Below are 13483 nucleotides of genomic sequence, written 5' to 3'. Positions count from 1 at the left end.
TTCCTGTCAGCTCCAGGCACCCTGCCCTCACAGACTCTTACCATCTCCCATCCTTTCTCTCCACGACTGTTCTTTCCTCAAGTTGATTCAAAAGGAGAGATTTGGTTAATCATATCAAAAATACAGTGTTCAAGTACGCCAGGCCCTTAGCATTTCTTATAACCCTCACGGCCCCTTGGCAGGTCTTCGACAATCCCCACTGACAGATGAGGACCCCAAGGTTCGGGGGATTCTGCCCCTTGCCCAGGGTCCCAGGCCAGTAAGTGGAAGAGCTGGCGGTGGAACCCATACAGCCTGGCTCAGTAATTTTTGCTCTTCACCCTCCTGTCCCTCCTACAAAGGCATGTCTTCTGTTCGCTATCTTTGGTCGCACAAAAAATTGGAGGCAAAGAAATGAGGATTTGGAGACATCTGGGGCCAGCTTGCTCCCCGCAGGCTCAAGATTAACTGTCCCACATAAAACAAAAAATACTGAGGCAAGCCCTTTTACACCTTTATTTCTAAATCTTTGATTCCATCACCTGTAGAACTTTGGTTCTGCTGTCCTCATCCTTGGTCTCACTAATCTCACTCTGTCAGCACTGCTGCTATTTCCGGTCATATTGTCTGCGCGTCCAATGGCCTTTTGCTCCTTCTTACTCCCAGGGCAGTCTTTTACATCACTGATCACCTCCTTCGTGAAACTCCAAGCTGCACTCTCCTGTTCTTGAACAACTCTGTACCATTCTTTTTACCCTGCCAACTTTTCTTAGACTGTATTTGTGAATTGCTCCCAGGATCAGTTCTCATGATACCATACCATCACTGTAATAGGGGTGAAAGCCTTTAAGTTACACACTGAGTTATAAGGAAGAAAAGATTTTGCACGTTAGAATGAAGTAATCTATTTAGTGAATACTGACAGAGCAGGATTAATCAGGCCTCTCAGTATTTCCAGAGAGGATTGGCCTCGGACTATAGAAATGTGTTCTCCAACCCTCGGATTCCGGGTAAGTCTCCATTCTGCAGACACATTTGCCTTTGAGCAAAATCTTTCTGACCTTGGGCAGATTCCAGTATGCACCCTGATGCCCAGATAGGATCTGTTTGCAGCGTGCTTGAGTGAAATGTCCTCCTTTACTTGTACAAAGCATACAAGCAGCACTTCTGACCCAGGTCCTAAATTTTGTGCCTAGATTTCTCCACTCGAGCAGTGAGTCTGCTTGAAACATGATGAAGGATCCTACCAAATGTGAATATCACCACACATGAATACAGTAGGCTCCTTTTTAAAAACTGACCTAAACTAGAAATGAGAGCATTTGTTAATAACTGCCATCCCCACGTTTATACCAGTGCTTAATTTATTATTTCAGGCCCCTTTCTTCCATATGCTTTAACTTCATCTTTATTTTTCTTCTTAAGATACCACCCTATCCTATCTCCTTTTTTATGTTTCCATGACTTCCAAATGGCTGAAGTCTCTATTCTAAATCATATAAACTCAAAATCCTAAAATCACTAATTCTTTCCTTCCCTATACATAAACTTGCCCGAGTCTTTTAATTTCTCCTTCATTGCTACTAACTCTAGTTGTGCCTCTGCTCATTGAGGTACATCTTCCCCTTCCTGTTCTCAGAGCTAGTTCCCACCAAACACACCTTACCTGGTTTCTGAAACCTTGAGCTCTCTCCTCTTTGTTCTTGCCTACCTGACTAATACTCTTAAAAACTCCAGTTTCGTCTGTCACTCCAAGCGTCGGGGACCCAGAACACAGGAGGGTGGTGGTTAGGGACACGGACTCGGCTGACTGCCTGGAGCAGTCACACTTGAATCACTCAGCGAGCTGTGTGACCCCCGGCAAGTTATTTAAACTCTCACTTCCTTGCCTTGTAAAATGGGTAATGAAGAAATAAGTAACATTTGTCCAAACCTTTAAAAGGTACAGGGTGAGCAGTCAGTGCTAAGTCCTGTCACTGTTGTCAGTACCCATTATCAGTACACTGTTGTCACCCCTCTCAGGGGCAGCCATCCAGACCAAAGCCAGTCACGCTGCCACAGCAGTCTGGGTGAGCGAGGTGTTCGTGTCGCCCACCTCCTGGGGTTCTTTGAAGTCACTTGAGGTCTAACCTACAATGAGGAGCCATAAAACCTGGAAAGCATAGAACAGCACTTGACAGTTGTAAGATGGAATCCTGTAATATAAAAGATAAAAGTATCTTTGACCTGTGTTGGAATTAAGTGTTTACTGGTGTGGGTGTACACACGATCCTATTGGCCTACTCATTAAAATCCTTTGTAACCCCAAAATCAGCATGCACAGCTTTTTAGACGCACCAGAGCAGTAGAGACTGAGCCAGTACCATGCACACTCCCACCTGGGGTAGAGCAAGGCCACACTGCCTCACCGTAAAGAAGTTCAGTGCCATGTGTCGCATGGCTGTGCCCAGTGTCCCCAAGCCACAAGCATCACTCCAATGCTGCCGAGGGCGTCACCAGGAAAATACTCGAGTTAGATCAGCTGCTGTTGGTCATGCAGTCTGTTAATGAATCCATTTATGGTACATACGCTGTCTTTCACAGAAACACAAAGTTACATATTAAGCAGGTGGCAAAAATGATGTGACAAGCCAGACAGGGTGGCATGTGCCTATAATCCCTGCATCAGGAAGCTGAGGCAGGAGGAGCATGGTTTGCGACCAGCCTGGGCTGTTTAGTAAGATCCTGTCTTTGGAGAACCCAACCCTCCGTTTCCCTCAGTCATGATTTGGTATTGCTAATTCAGTGCTTGGAACAACTTTGAAATACCTGACTACCACGGATAACGAGAAGCAGCTGCCGGGGATGTAGGACGGTAGTAGATGCTCAGTACTGGATGAGTGACAGGAAAATGCCACAGCCTGAGCTGGGGCGGCCTGTCCTGTTGGAAATCATAGCAGTGTCTACGCCGTTTTGTGGTACAGGAGTAGTTGCCTAAGGTACAGGCACATTTCAGCCACTCAGTAGCTTTCTGAGTCTGATGCAGCTACCCCGCATTTTACAGATAAGGAAAAGCTCCCTCGGGTCATTCACCAGACGAAGTGGTAAAGGCCAAGATTTTGATGCTAGACCCCATATTGTTCCAGCCTACTGCTGCTACTTCATACCTTCAGGGATGTTTTCACCTTAATATAATAAACATGGAAAGAGCTTCTGAAAAAGAAAGAACTTCTCAGAAGTCAGAGTTGTTCACAGCATTCTCTTTGCACACCAGCTACTCAGGCAGTGAGTCATAAGTCTCTGTATCCGGTCCCCAACCAGTGGGCATGAGGCCACACTGCCTCGAGGCTAACACTGGTTTTCATATTGTAGTCTTTCATAAAATTAGGATTTATTACTTTGTGCAGTTAATAATAGCATTTCACAGGTAGATTCATGTTTTGATCACAGGATAAAGGAAATAGTGGAGTAGTAATGGCTGCTGCTTGCGTGAGAAGCTACTCTGGGTCTGGCAGTGACAGGCACTCTCCATACATTGCTCGTTCAGGCCTCACAGCCCTGGGGCGCTGCCAGTTGCCGAGTCTCCACTTCAGGAACCGGGAGCCAGTCACCAGGTGGAGTCATTCGTTTTTTAAACGGAAGCAGCAGTGGCTTCCTCTCAGGCTGCCCGTGATCTTCCACTGGGCCATGCTGCTTTCCACACAGCAAAAACCTCAGGGAGGTGTCACAGATCCACGCGAGTGGAGACGCCCGCCTGTCCTTCCCATGTCAGAGGTGCGCCCTTCCTCCTGTGACTGTCCATCATGCACTCAGCACTTAGCTCTCTTGAGTCTCCCTTTGCCACTTTCCCTAGGGTATTCTATTTGGCAGAGATGTTTTTACATGCCGTTGTCTATGTCCTTTGCGTCTGATCATCCCTTGTTATATACAGCACACTTGAGTATGTTCACACTGCGTTAGGTAGCTCGCTTCTCTGCATGCTTCTCGGTTTGGCTGTGAGATGAGTGGCTAAATTCCCTTGCATTTTTCTGTCTTACAGCTGATGGTTGCAGAGAAGAGTGGAACGATCCGGTTTTATGATCTTGTGACCCATCAGGCTATTTTGTCTCTTGAATCAGAACAGATACCTTTAATGTCAGCACACTGGTGCTTAAAAAACACCTTCAAAGTTGGAGCAGTTGCAGGAAATGATTGGTTGATTTGGGATATCAGTCGGTCCAGGTACTTCCTCAGCATGTTTGTCTCTCACTCACACGAAGATCATAAGGATTGTTAAGTGAGCCACTGGGCCCCTGTAGAGCGAAAACAAGAAGGACAGAGCTGTGGGTTTTACATAACTGCGCTTTGCAGCTGCTTTGGGAGAGACCCAGGGAGGAAGAGGCAGAGGTGGCCCTCTGGTCTGAGTGACATTTACTTAGGCGAGGAAGAACCCGGCCCTGCAGAGTGGTGGCCCCTCGGGTGGCCCTGAGCTCTGGGTCTCTCACACGTCATCTACTTTAACGGCGAGCTACTTGGAATTTTGTTTTGTTTGTTTTTGTTTTTTCTTTTTGAAACAGGGTCTCCCTGTGTAGTTCAGGCTCGAATTTGCAGTAATCCTCCTGCCCCAGCTTCCCAAGTGCTGGGATCCCAGGCACCTCCATGCCAGGCTTGGAATTTTGTTACAGCTACTCACTCACATCCCGGTCTCAGAGATGTCAGCGAATGATACATTTTAAGCCTGTGAACTGCAGTACTTGGGTGGAGAGGAGAAGGCAGTGTCTAGGCTCAGCAGACACTCAGACCCTTTTCATTGGGCCCCTAAAGAGAAAATAACTTTAAAAACTAGATTTGATTTCATCAGCTTGAGCCTTAACGCAGAATTCACAAAATGCGGAATCCTGTTTTCTAGTTACCCTCAAGAGACAAGACCCGTTCACATGGACCGAGCCTGCCTCTTCAGGTAAGGTGCCATTTCTGCCAGTGTTGTCATCCGTGTTTTGGCTTTGTGCTGCTGGGCCACCACTGGAATATTTTCCCAGGCCTCATTTTTGTATCTGATTTTGTTTTCTAAGGGGTTAAGTCACTTTCCCAACTAAGTCTTTGCTTTTGACTTTCGGACTTAGCAAGGAACAGATTTGTTTCCCAGATATTTTCTTTGTAAAACTTCATGGCTTACAAAAGAAATCTTAGCACTCACAAGCCCCACCTCAGCAGTTTGTAGCACACTGCGTCCTGCTGTCCTGTGTTGGAAACTCAGATGTCCACGGCCCACGCTTACGTATTAACCTCATGTTTTAAATGAGAATATGCCGGCTAGTGTGGTCTTCTACATGCTAGTTTTTTCACATCAGTTCATTTTCTGTTCTTTTTTATTCACTTTTCATAATATTGCATTGTATAAGTTATCATTAAGCTACTTTAAGCTTTAAATAACAGGAAAACCAAGTAACAGACTAAAACCAGTAGAACATTATATCATATTTTTCATCAAATCTAAAATATCCTCAGTAAAATTATAGGACCTGGGGTCCCCATTGTTAACAGCCAGAGATTTCTAACTAAGAGTGGCAGCTGCTCGCATGCTGACCCCAGAGATGTGAGCAAGGCCCCAATTCTGAGTCAGTGAGCTCCAGCACTTGGGTGCCGGGAGAGAGGCAGGCTCGGGGCTGGCTGCTCAGCTGTCCAGCATCCTCGGCGCTCACACCCCCTTCATCCTTGCCCTCTGCCATCCCGGGCCACGGCCCTGGGCTCATTGCTTCATGTTATGAGGCAGCTGCCAGACAACCTGGCACCGCAGCTTCACGCCACAGGGTGTGAGGCCAGAGGAGCAGCACTCCCCGTGTGCCCCAGCCCCAGCACTGGACATGCAAGCCAAAGTGGGCTCAGCTGGGAAAGGGCAGGATGGCCGCTGGAGAGGACATGATGACGCATGTGTGCCCGAATGTGAAGGAAGCCTTCTGTGGCTCACTCCTCCCCACTCCACTCAGGATGGTTGCAGACATGCTATCAGAGCTCTAGTATTCGGTGAACTGCCTTACAGGGCGTTTGTTTCATCCCAAGGAATGTAAACGAGCGTATCACTTCATAAGAAATGTCAGTAGACATCAATGTATTTACTGAACCGTTTGTCTGTGAGATATTTTATATCTGTCTGGTGGCTTGTTTTGTCTCCCACCACGCTCTGCCCTTTGATGATAAGAAGGAGACCGTGTCAACCTTGTGTGACTTGGCACCAAATAAATATTCACAAAATGGGGAAATATTTATAACTGATTAACCTGGATTTCAGTCTAAATTTTAAACCATGTTAACAGATTTGGGATTGTAAAAATTACAGCTTTTGTACAAGAGGAAATAACTTGCTTCAGAAAGCTTGCCATTCTCTGTAGGCCAGTGTGCGTGTTTTCACTTTCCTGTCTCCCAGGTGGTCCACAATTAGTGAGAGCTTGTTCGCAACCACCGGTTACCCCGGCAAAATCACCAGCCAGTTTCAGATCCACCACCTCGGGCACCCTCAGGTAACATGGGAGTGCTCTGTGACACGTGTGGTTTTCAATGTGTGTCTTTGACTTTACACCCAGCGCCCCAGTCTGTAGTAACTGAGCACCCATAAAGGGTTTTAAGGGGTCACTGCAGTCTGTCACGTCTGGTATCTGCGTAAATTGAAAGGACATTTTTGATGTTTAAGTCACCTGTGGCAGCATTTTTTCTTTGGCAGAATTCATGTGAGAAGCATATTCCTTCTGTTGCTTCTGTATTTTATTTCATTTAAATATATTCGTTTAACTTTGCTTGCCTAGCTGCTGGTCTCGGCTGTCCTGATCATTCATGTTGGGGGGCTTTGTCCTTCCTTTGGGCCAGCCACAAGTGCACGTGTTTCACCCCAGGGAAGCACACGCACGCTTAGATTATGCTTCTGCTATGGACAAAGCTAATCATCGGTCACTCCTTGCTTTTGAAAGTGTCTGCCCCTGAGCGGTGCAGGCCGCTGGCTGCTCTGACCCGCCTCCATGTCTTTACAGCCCATTCTCGAGGGCTCGGTCGCCATCGGATCAGGCCTCTCCTGGCACCGCACTCTGCCGCTGTGCGCCATAGGCGGAGACCGCAAGCTGTCCTTGTGGGTGACCGAGGTGTGACACAGATGGCCTGTGCACTTACATCCCCATCTCACAGTTTCGGTACATATTTTGGTGAACTCCTTATTTTTATATCAAATATACTGTAAATTTTAGAAATGTTTTCAGTTGCTTTCGTTAAATAAAATGTTGATGGTTTCAAAAATTATTTTCCTGCTCTGGTGTGTGTGTTTATGTGTGTTCGTAAGTCATCTCTTATGATCGTACAGTTACCTTAGCAGCTCAGCTGCAGAGAAGAGATGGACAGGGAAACAGCACTTCGGCTTTTGTTAAAGGATTATTCAAAGTGTATTCTGTCTTCTCTTTGAGTAATGCTCACTTCCTGATTCTCAGGGACACAAACACAGAAGGAGTTGAAATGTTTTCGGTGTACCTTGCAGTGGATGAATGTGCCTATGTGTCCATGTAGACATTTTGTTAGCAGTCTGTATGTGTCAGGCATTGTAATGTCATTAGTACTTTATTATCCAGTTTAATGCCCAAAAAAGATTGGCACCTTCTTTAAAATGCCCCATTCACTGTCTGCAGACTCCCTGCACTGGGCATCTCAGCATGGAGAGCACCTTGAGGTAGGGGTGAAGGAACCTTGAGGAAGAGACTGTGGTTTAGCCCTCCGCGGCCTCCGCTCTCCTGGATGCTCACCGTCCTTAGCACAGACCTGGAAGGTGCTGGGCATCACCCACTGAAGGACAGTTAGAACCTGCATTACACAAGGCAGCGGGCCTTGTTTCTGTGACACATCATGATGGACGAAGGTCCCGTCAGGTGGAGCAGGGAGTACCTACCGCAGACCACCTTCCTTCGAGTCCGTGCCTGATCTGATGCACCAGTTTCTCTTGTGAAATGGGGTCAAAGTCCCTGTGTGCTGGAGCTGAGGTGTGATTACAGGTGAGTGAAAATACTCAGCTTCTCTTCCCCATAGTCCAGAGATTTGTTACTGATTTATTTCAGGCTTGTACAGTTTTGTTTTTTGGGGATATGGAATTATTTTTTATTAATAAAGCCAGGAAATATTTTTACTCAATTTTTCTATTCATGAAGTATTTTATAAGTATCTTACAGAATCAAAAAAATGACCTTTTATAGGATAGTAAAATATTGCAGTAATTAAAAATTAAGTCAGTGAAATTTTGTAATCATGTAGATGTCTGGTGTAAACTACATGCTTTGGAGTACAGGTGAAATACTGCATTTCAATTTCCACATCAGTTATTTATTTTTGTTTGCATCTTTGTTTGTTTGTGTCGGGTTTTAGATAGGGTCTCACTATGTAGTCCAGGCTGGCCTTGGACTTACTGTGCAGTCCAGGCTGGCCTGGAACTCATGGTCTTCCTGCCTCAGCCTCTCGAGTGCCAGAACTACAGGAGTACACCCCCTCACCCAGACACGTCGTTATTGAATACAGTAAAATCTAGCGGTCCAGCAAGATACTTACCCTCCATAAACAGGCTTAGCTTATGCTGTAGGGGGAGGGGCCGAGGGCATGCAATCTTGATGTCCCTTCCAGCCGTCTCAGGGACAGAGCCCTCCAAAAGCATCACATCAGATAGGCCAGAAGAGACACACTGTCTGTCAACGGTGACTCTTGTGAAAAATGTATTACTTCAAGATGTATCCAAAAAAACATCATCCCAGTATATTTGAAACGTCATCTCATGCTTAGGAAATCTGGCAAAAGACCGGAGTGAGTGGTGTCAGGGACGATGGGGAGCCTGCCGGGATTGGGTGTCGGAGCGGGTCCTGCAGAGCAGCAGTTTCCCCAGTGCACACGCGCTGTCCATTGAAGGCAGGACCGCCTGCCATCTGTTCCTGCAGGAAACTGGCTCTCGGGCCCTGTGACTGCAGCTTGCCCGAGAGCTAGGGGTGCTAGCCTGGACTGGGGCGGGGCAGGGGGGGGCATGGGGTCTGCTAGTGAGTTACACAGCTCCCCGAGTGGGACACGCCTGTTCTCAGATGGCACAGGCAGGCTCCAGGCCACGCCCCACTTGCGCTTTGTCAGACCTCATGGTTTTCAGTTTCTTGGAGACGGTGTGATGACAGTCCTTGTTCTTGTGAACTGTTCTTCAAAATATGTTTATGTTACACTGAGTCGGGAGGAATTAGTTATTGGTCACCACTTCTAATTCCTGATAAATAACACAAGTGCCGATACTGTGTTTCCCGGTTTTCATTTTTTCCATTTTTGTTTATAAATATGTCTAAGAGGATTTTTCTTCTGTTGAAATTACATTTTCCTCAGGGTTGCTTCACTCAGAAACACTATGGAAGGGAAAAAAGCCTTACTTACATGCTAAAATGTGTATTGTTTAAGATTGTTGAAGAAAAAGTCAGGATATCACAATATGCATTGTCAAAGCGAAATTGTCTCCTTTCAAAATGACAGGATCATAAGTCCCATTTTATTTTTATGATTTGGCCTGCATGTTGTGAATATTTCAGGGTCCTCCCGTGCCAAAACACAAAAATCCCACACCCACAGATTCCGGTTTGTTTCTTACTTGGGTAATTTGTGACTGCATATTGACACTGACCTAGAAATGTCCCTGTGGCTGTTTTAAATCTCCTGTCAGTGGAGAAGAAATGGAAATCTGGTTTGCACAATTGTGTCTGATTTTTTATGATTGTCTAAAATCTGACCGCCCAAGTTGCTGATGAGGAACTTGGGAAACAGAATTGTGCTGGTTCTGGGGACGGGAAAAGAAGTTGCTCCACTCCACACTATTTCCACGGTTCTCTGCAACTCAGAAGTTGCTTTAACCCAGCCTTCTCCCTCACCAGGAGCCTTCATTCTGAGTCCAGATAAGATCTGCAGAGTGAAATGGCCATTTTGCCAGTCCTTTCTGGGGAGAGCCGGGTGGAGCCCTTGAAGCAGCACGGTGTCCAGTACATTTTCACAAGACACCTTGTGCTCGGGCACAAGGACAGCACAGAACACTCTGTGTCCTTCATTGTAGCACCTTGCTGATTCAAAAACATGTATTTTAGTGGGCATTTGAAAAGCATTTCAAAACAGCTAAATTCCTTTCTAACCGTACATTTTTTTTATTAGCAAGATCTTAATATATAACAGCCATTTGTTACCAAAACATAATACAATAATCAGGACATGAGTTTTATAAGATCTCATTTCACAAAAGAAATAAAGAACACACCCATATTTATATATCTCCACCCCACGGGCTCAACATACGCAGTTTCTTTTGTGCACATGAACACAGACTCCATGGAAAACCCAAAACATGTAATGGACCTTGTGACCTTGTCAGCTGTTCCTTGGGTGACCTTAGTAAAACAATTGTTGCCCCAATGTAGGATTGTGACATTTGTCTGGGAATTTCTGCGGATCCACTGACTAGTTTAACTTAGGTCTTCATTGTAGTTACTTGCCTTCTCCACTCTTTAACAGAGTGCTGGGGACTTGCAACACATAAACTTATGCAGTCCTTGTGAACAAGGCTCAGCAAAAAGGTCACCAGGTTTCTCAGCCTTTCCAAACAGTTTTGAATAACTTAGTCAACTTAAAGATCTATGAAATAATCACTTCCACCCACTGCATTTACAGTGCAGTATTGCGTGTCTTTTTCTTTATAGTAAAGACAAAAAACACCACTGGTCTCTTTGCTTCTAATGGTGGTTAAGTAAAAACTTTGATCTTTCTTATAAACACAGCTGTTATCCTGTCATGGCGCCAAATCCAGACAAGATTTCGACTCCGGCCAGAATTAGGCATAATCTTTGCAGCTATCTCAAGTAAGAGCTTTCTAATACTCTTTTAGGAAATCTCTATTTTTGAGGCAGCGTTCAAAGAAAATAAGTCTCAGACAGCTAACCTCTAAAGTAAGCAGGGGCAACTAATGATAAATTATACCAAGAAGAATATACTTATTTGAAGAAGATGCAGACTGTCTGACCAAAAAAGTTCATATTGGTTTATTTGTACTTGGACTCTCATCGTAAGAAATGACTTTCATTTTAAGTTCATGTTCAGTTTCAGTTGGACCATTACCTTACTTTTTAATGAACATCTTTCGACCATCTTAATGTAATGTTTTGTTCTGTCTTCCACTAATAGTAATAAAAACTAGGTGCTTATTTTGAGACAGAATAACTGGTATATATTTTCTTATCATTATTGTGTGATCATTTTGATGGCCAAACTACCCCCCCAAATTAATCCTTTCTCTCTGAGATTTAAATTCTCAAGTTTTGAATGCATTGCCCAGTGTTCTGTGGGGCTAATCCTCCTGAGAGTTGTCACCAGCGCTTCCAGCTGTGTTGAGAACCATGTCTGCAGGCCGCCTTGCTCCCCGAGGACATGTGGGCACAGACCTCCCTTGTCTGGAACTCTAGGGCTAGGTTTCCCTGGCCCTGGACTTGGAGCAAGTGTGGGACCTGTGATTGTATGCAGCTGCGGCAGAGGTCCCGCCCCATCCTGAGTTCACCCACAAACGCACCACAGCCCAGGCCCGTGGAGCAAAACGGGATCACGTCAGTTTCTGAGCTGTCCCTTTCCCTGTCATTCCCCTGCTGTGAGTGTAATGTCCACTCCCCACCAATGCTGGGCACCTGGGAGAATATGCAGTGATGGCAGTTTTCTCAAACTGCACTGTCAGAATTGATCTCTTGAGGTCCTGAGACAGTATAGCCCCTCCCGATCAAACCTGCTGACACGTTTCTGACACACGGTGACCTCAAGTGTCCTGACATTGGCCTGCGCCCACCCCAGACACTGAGCAGATGGAGGGAGTGAGCGCTGGGGAAGCCTTCAGGCTTGTGCGGATAGAGTGGCCTTGGCAGACCCCTCAGAAGTCTGGAGAGCTTAGCAAGTCCCCGGCACTGTACACATGGGCTTCTTGGGCCGAGACGAGAGCCCACTGAGAGATGCTTACTAGCATGCACAAGGCCCTGGGTTTTGATCCCCTGAACACAAAAGGGGCAAGGGGATTCTATGTTAAGAAAACACTGGACCACTTTCTTTGGGGTTCATAACTTCTGGCTTAGTCTTTTTTTCTTTGTGGTACTACGGGTTAAACCCAGGACCTTCGCCCTGAGCCACATCCCCAGTCCTTTTGTACTGTGTACTTTGAGACAGGGTCTTGCTAAGCCACCAAGTTGCCCAGCTCAAATTTACAATCCTCCTGCCTCAGCCTTCTGTAGTGCTGAATTACAGGTCCCAACATGCCTGGCTGGCCTGGTCATTTTTTAAGAAGTAATAGCAAGGACTAACGTAATTTTGGACTCCAGAAACAAGGCTTCAGGCAGAAATGTTGGTATAGAACTCCTGGCGTACTTCAGTGATTTCACGTGGCTGTGATTCCATTAACCTGACCACTTTAAAAACTCCAGGTGCTAAAAGTTACTGAAACAGCCAGGCGGGGGCAGCACCGTTCACTGCCGCTTGTAAATAAGCAAAGCAGGTTATTCTTTGAAGAGGGCAGAGTGCTATTAAAGCTACACAAAGCTAAGCAGAGACTCACCGCAGGCCTGCCTCATTTCTACCTCCAACCCTAGGGAGAAGGTCTTGGTGAATCTGATCAGAACCACAACTCTACCAAAGCACGGCAATGCTACTGCCAAAAGGAGTGACTGTAGGGGAGTTTCCTTCCTATGCATTTCCCTTCTAAGTTTTCCACAACAGATGTTTCACTTTTATAATAAGTCCTCAATTTAAAAATAAGCAGATTACTAACTAGCTCCAAGCATACTGACGTCTGGTTTCAAGTTACACAGAGCTTGGCGATTCCCCGCGATCACAGAAAGATGAAGGCAGCTTATGCGAGGTGTCCTGGGTGTCCGGTGTCGTGGGCGCTGTGAGCAGGAAGGGCGTAAAAGATCAAAAGCAGAGGCCTACTGCTCCCTCTCCCCGGGCTGCGAGGTCAGGACACGCGGGTTCCGTGGGTTCCGAGTCAGCAGTGTTTCAGGGTCGCTGAGGCACAGGCAGAAGTCGGGGAGGGAGCAGATCCCACCCGAGCGCCCTCCCCTGCTCCACGCCAGGCAGCCGCTCCTTCCCTCGGTCACTTCCTGAGACGCCAGAGCCAGGGGCAGGCCGTGCTGAAACCCACGCTATTAACCGTAAAATCCACACTCTGAGGGGTGATGAGCCTTCCTACTTTTCCTAGATTCTGTATTTACCTACTGCACATCCAGTCCTCACAGGGCTGATCACATTAACGGTCTCCTCTTCTATATTCTTGATGTCCCAGCATCTGTGCCTTTTTTTCTTTTTGTTTTTATTTCAACTGGAGGCTGAACCCAAGTTCTTCACACTGAGCTATATCCCTAGCCTATTTATTTGGAGACAAGATCTCACTAAGTTGCCTGGGCTGAGCTGGAACTTTATCCTCCTGCCTCAGCCTCCTGGAGTACAGGTATGAGCCACCATACCTGGCCATCTGTGGCCTGACAGACCC

At 46.3% G+C, this 13483-nt stretch overlaps 1 protein-coding gene and 1 non-coding gene across 3 annotated transcripts in view; both read left to right on the top strand.

Moving 5' to 3' along the window:
* Positions 1-7221, top strand: part of Nup37 (nucleoporin 37) — a 39441-nt gene extending 32220 nt beyond the window's left edge. For both annotated transcript variants that reach the window (XM_004844846.3, XM_087192716.1), the window contains 4 exons: positions 3998-4179; positions 4847-4897; positions 6362-6455; positions 6960-7221. In XM_004844846.3, coding sequence (XP_004844903.1) covers positions 3998-4179; positions 4847-4897; positions 6362-6455; positions 6960-7073 — 441 coding nt within the window. In that variant the 3' untranslated portion in view covers positions 7074-7221. The remainder of the gene's footprint in view (positions 1-3997; positions 4180-4846; positions 4898-6361; positions 6456-6959) is intronic.
* On the top strand, positions 329-460 carry LOC147823608 (small nucleolar RNA SNORA38). Its single transcript, XR_015443682.1, has one exon. It is a non-coding gene; the product is annotated as a small nucleolar RNA SNORA38 (small nucleolar RNA).
* Positions 7222-13483: the final 6262 nt, after the last annotated feature.

This window comes from Heterocephalus glaber, unplaced genomic scaffold (assembly GCF_053883595.1).
Source record: "Heterocephalus glaber isolate CG9 unplaced genomic scaffold, H.glaber_assembly_v1.0 deba00001572, whole genome shotgun sequence".
NCBI lineage: Eukaryota > Metazoa > Chordata > Mammalia > Rodentia > Bathyergidae > Heterocephalus > Heterocephalus glaber.
This window is presented reverse-complemented; position numbering and strand designations above follow the sequence as displayed.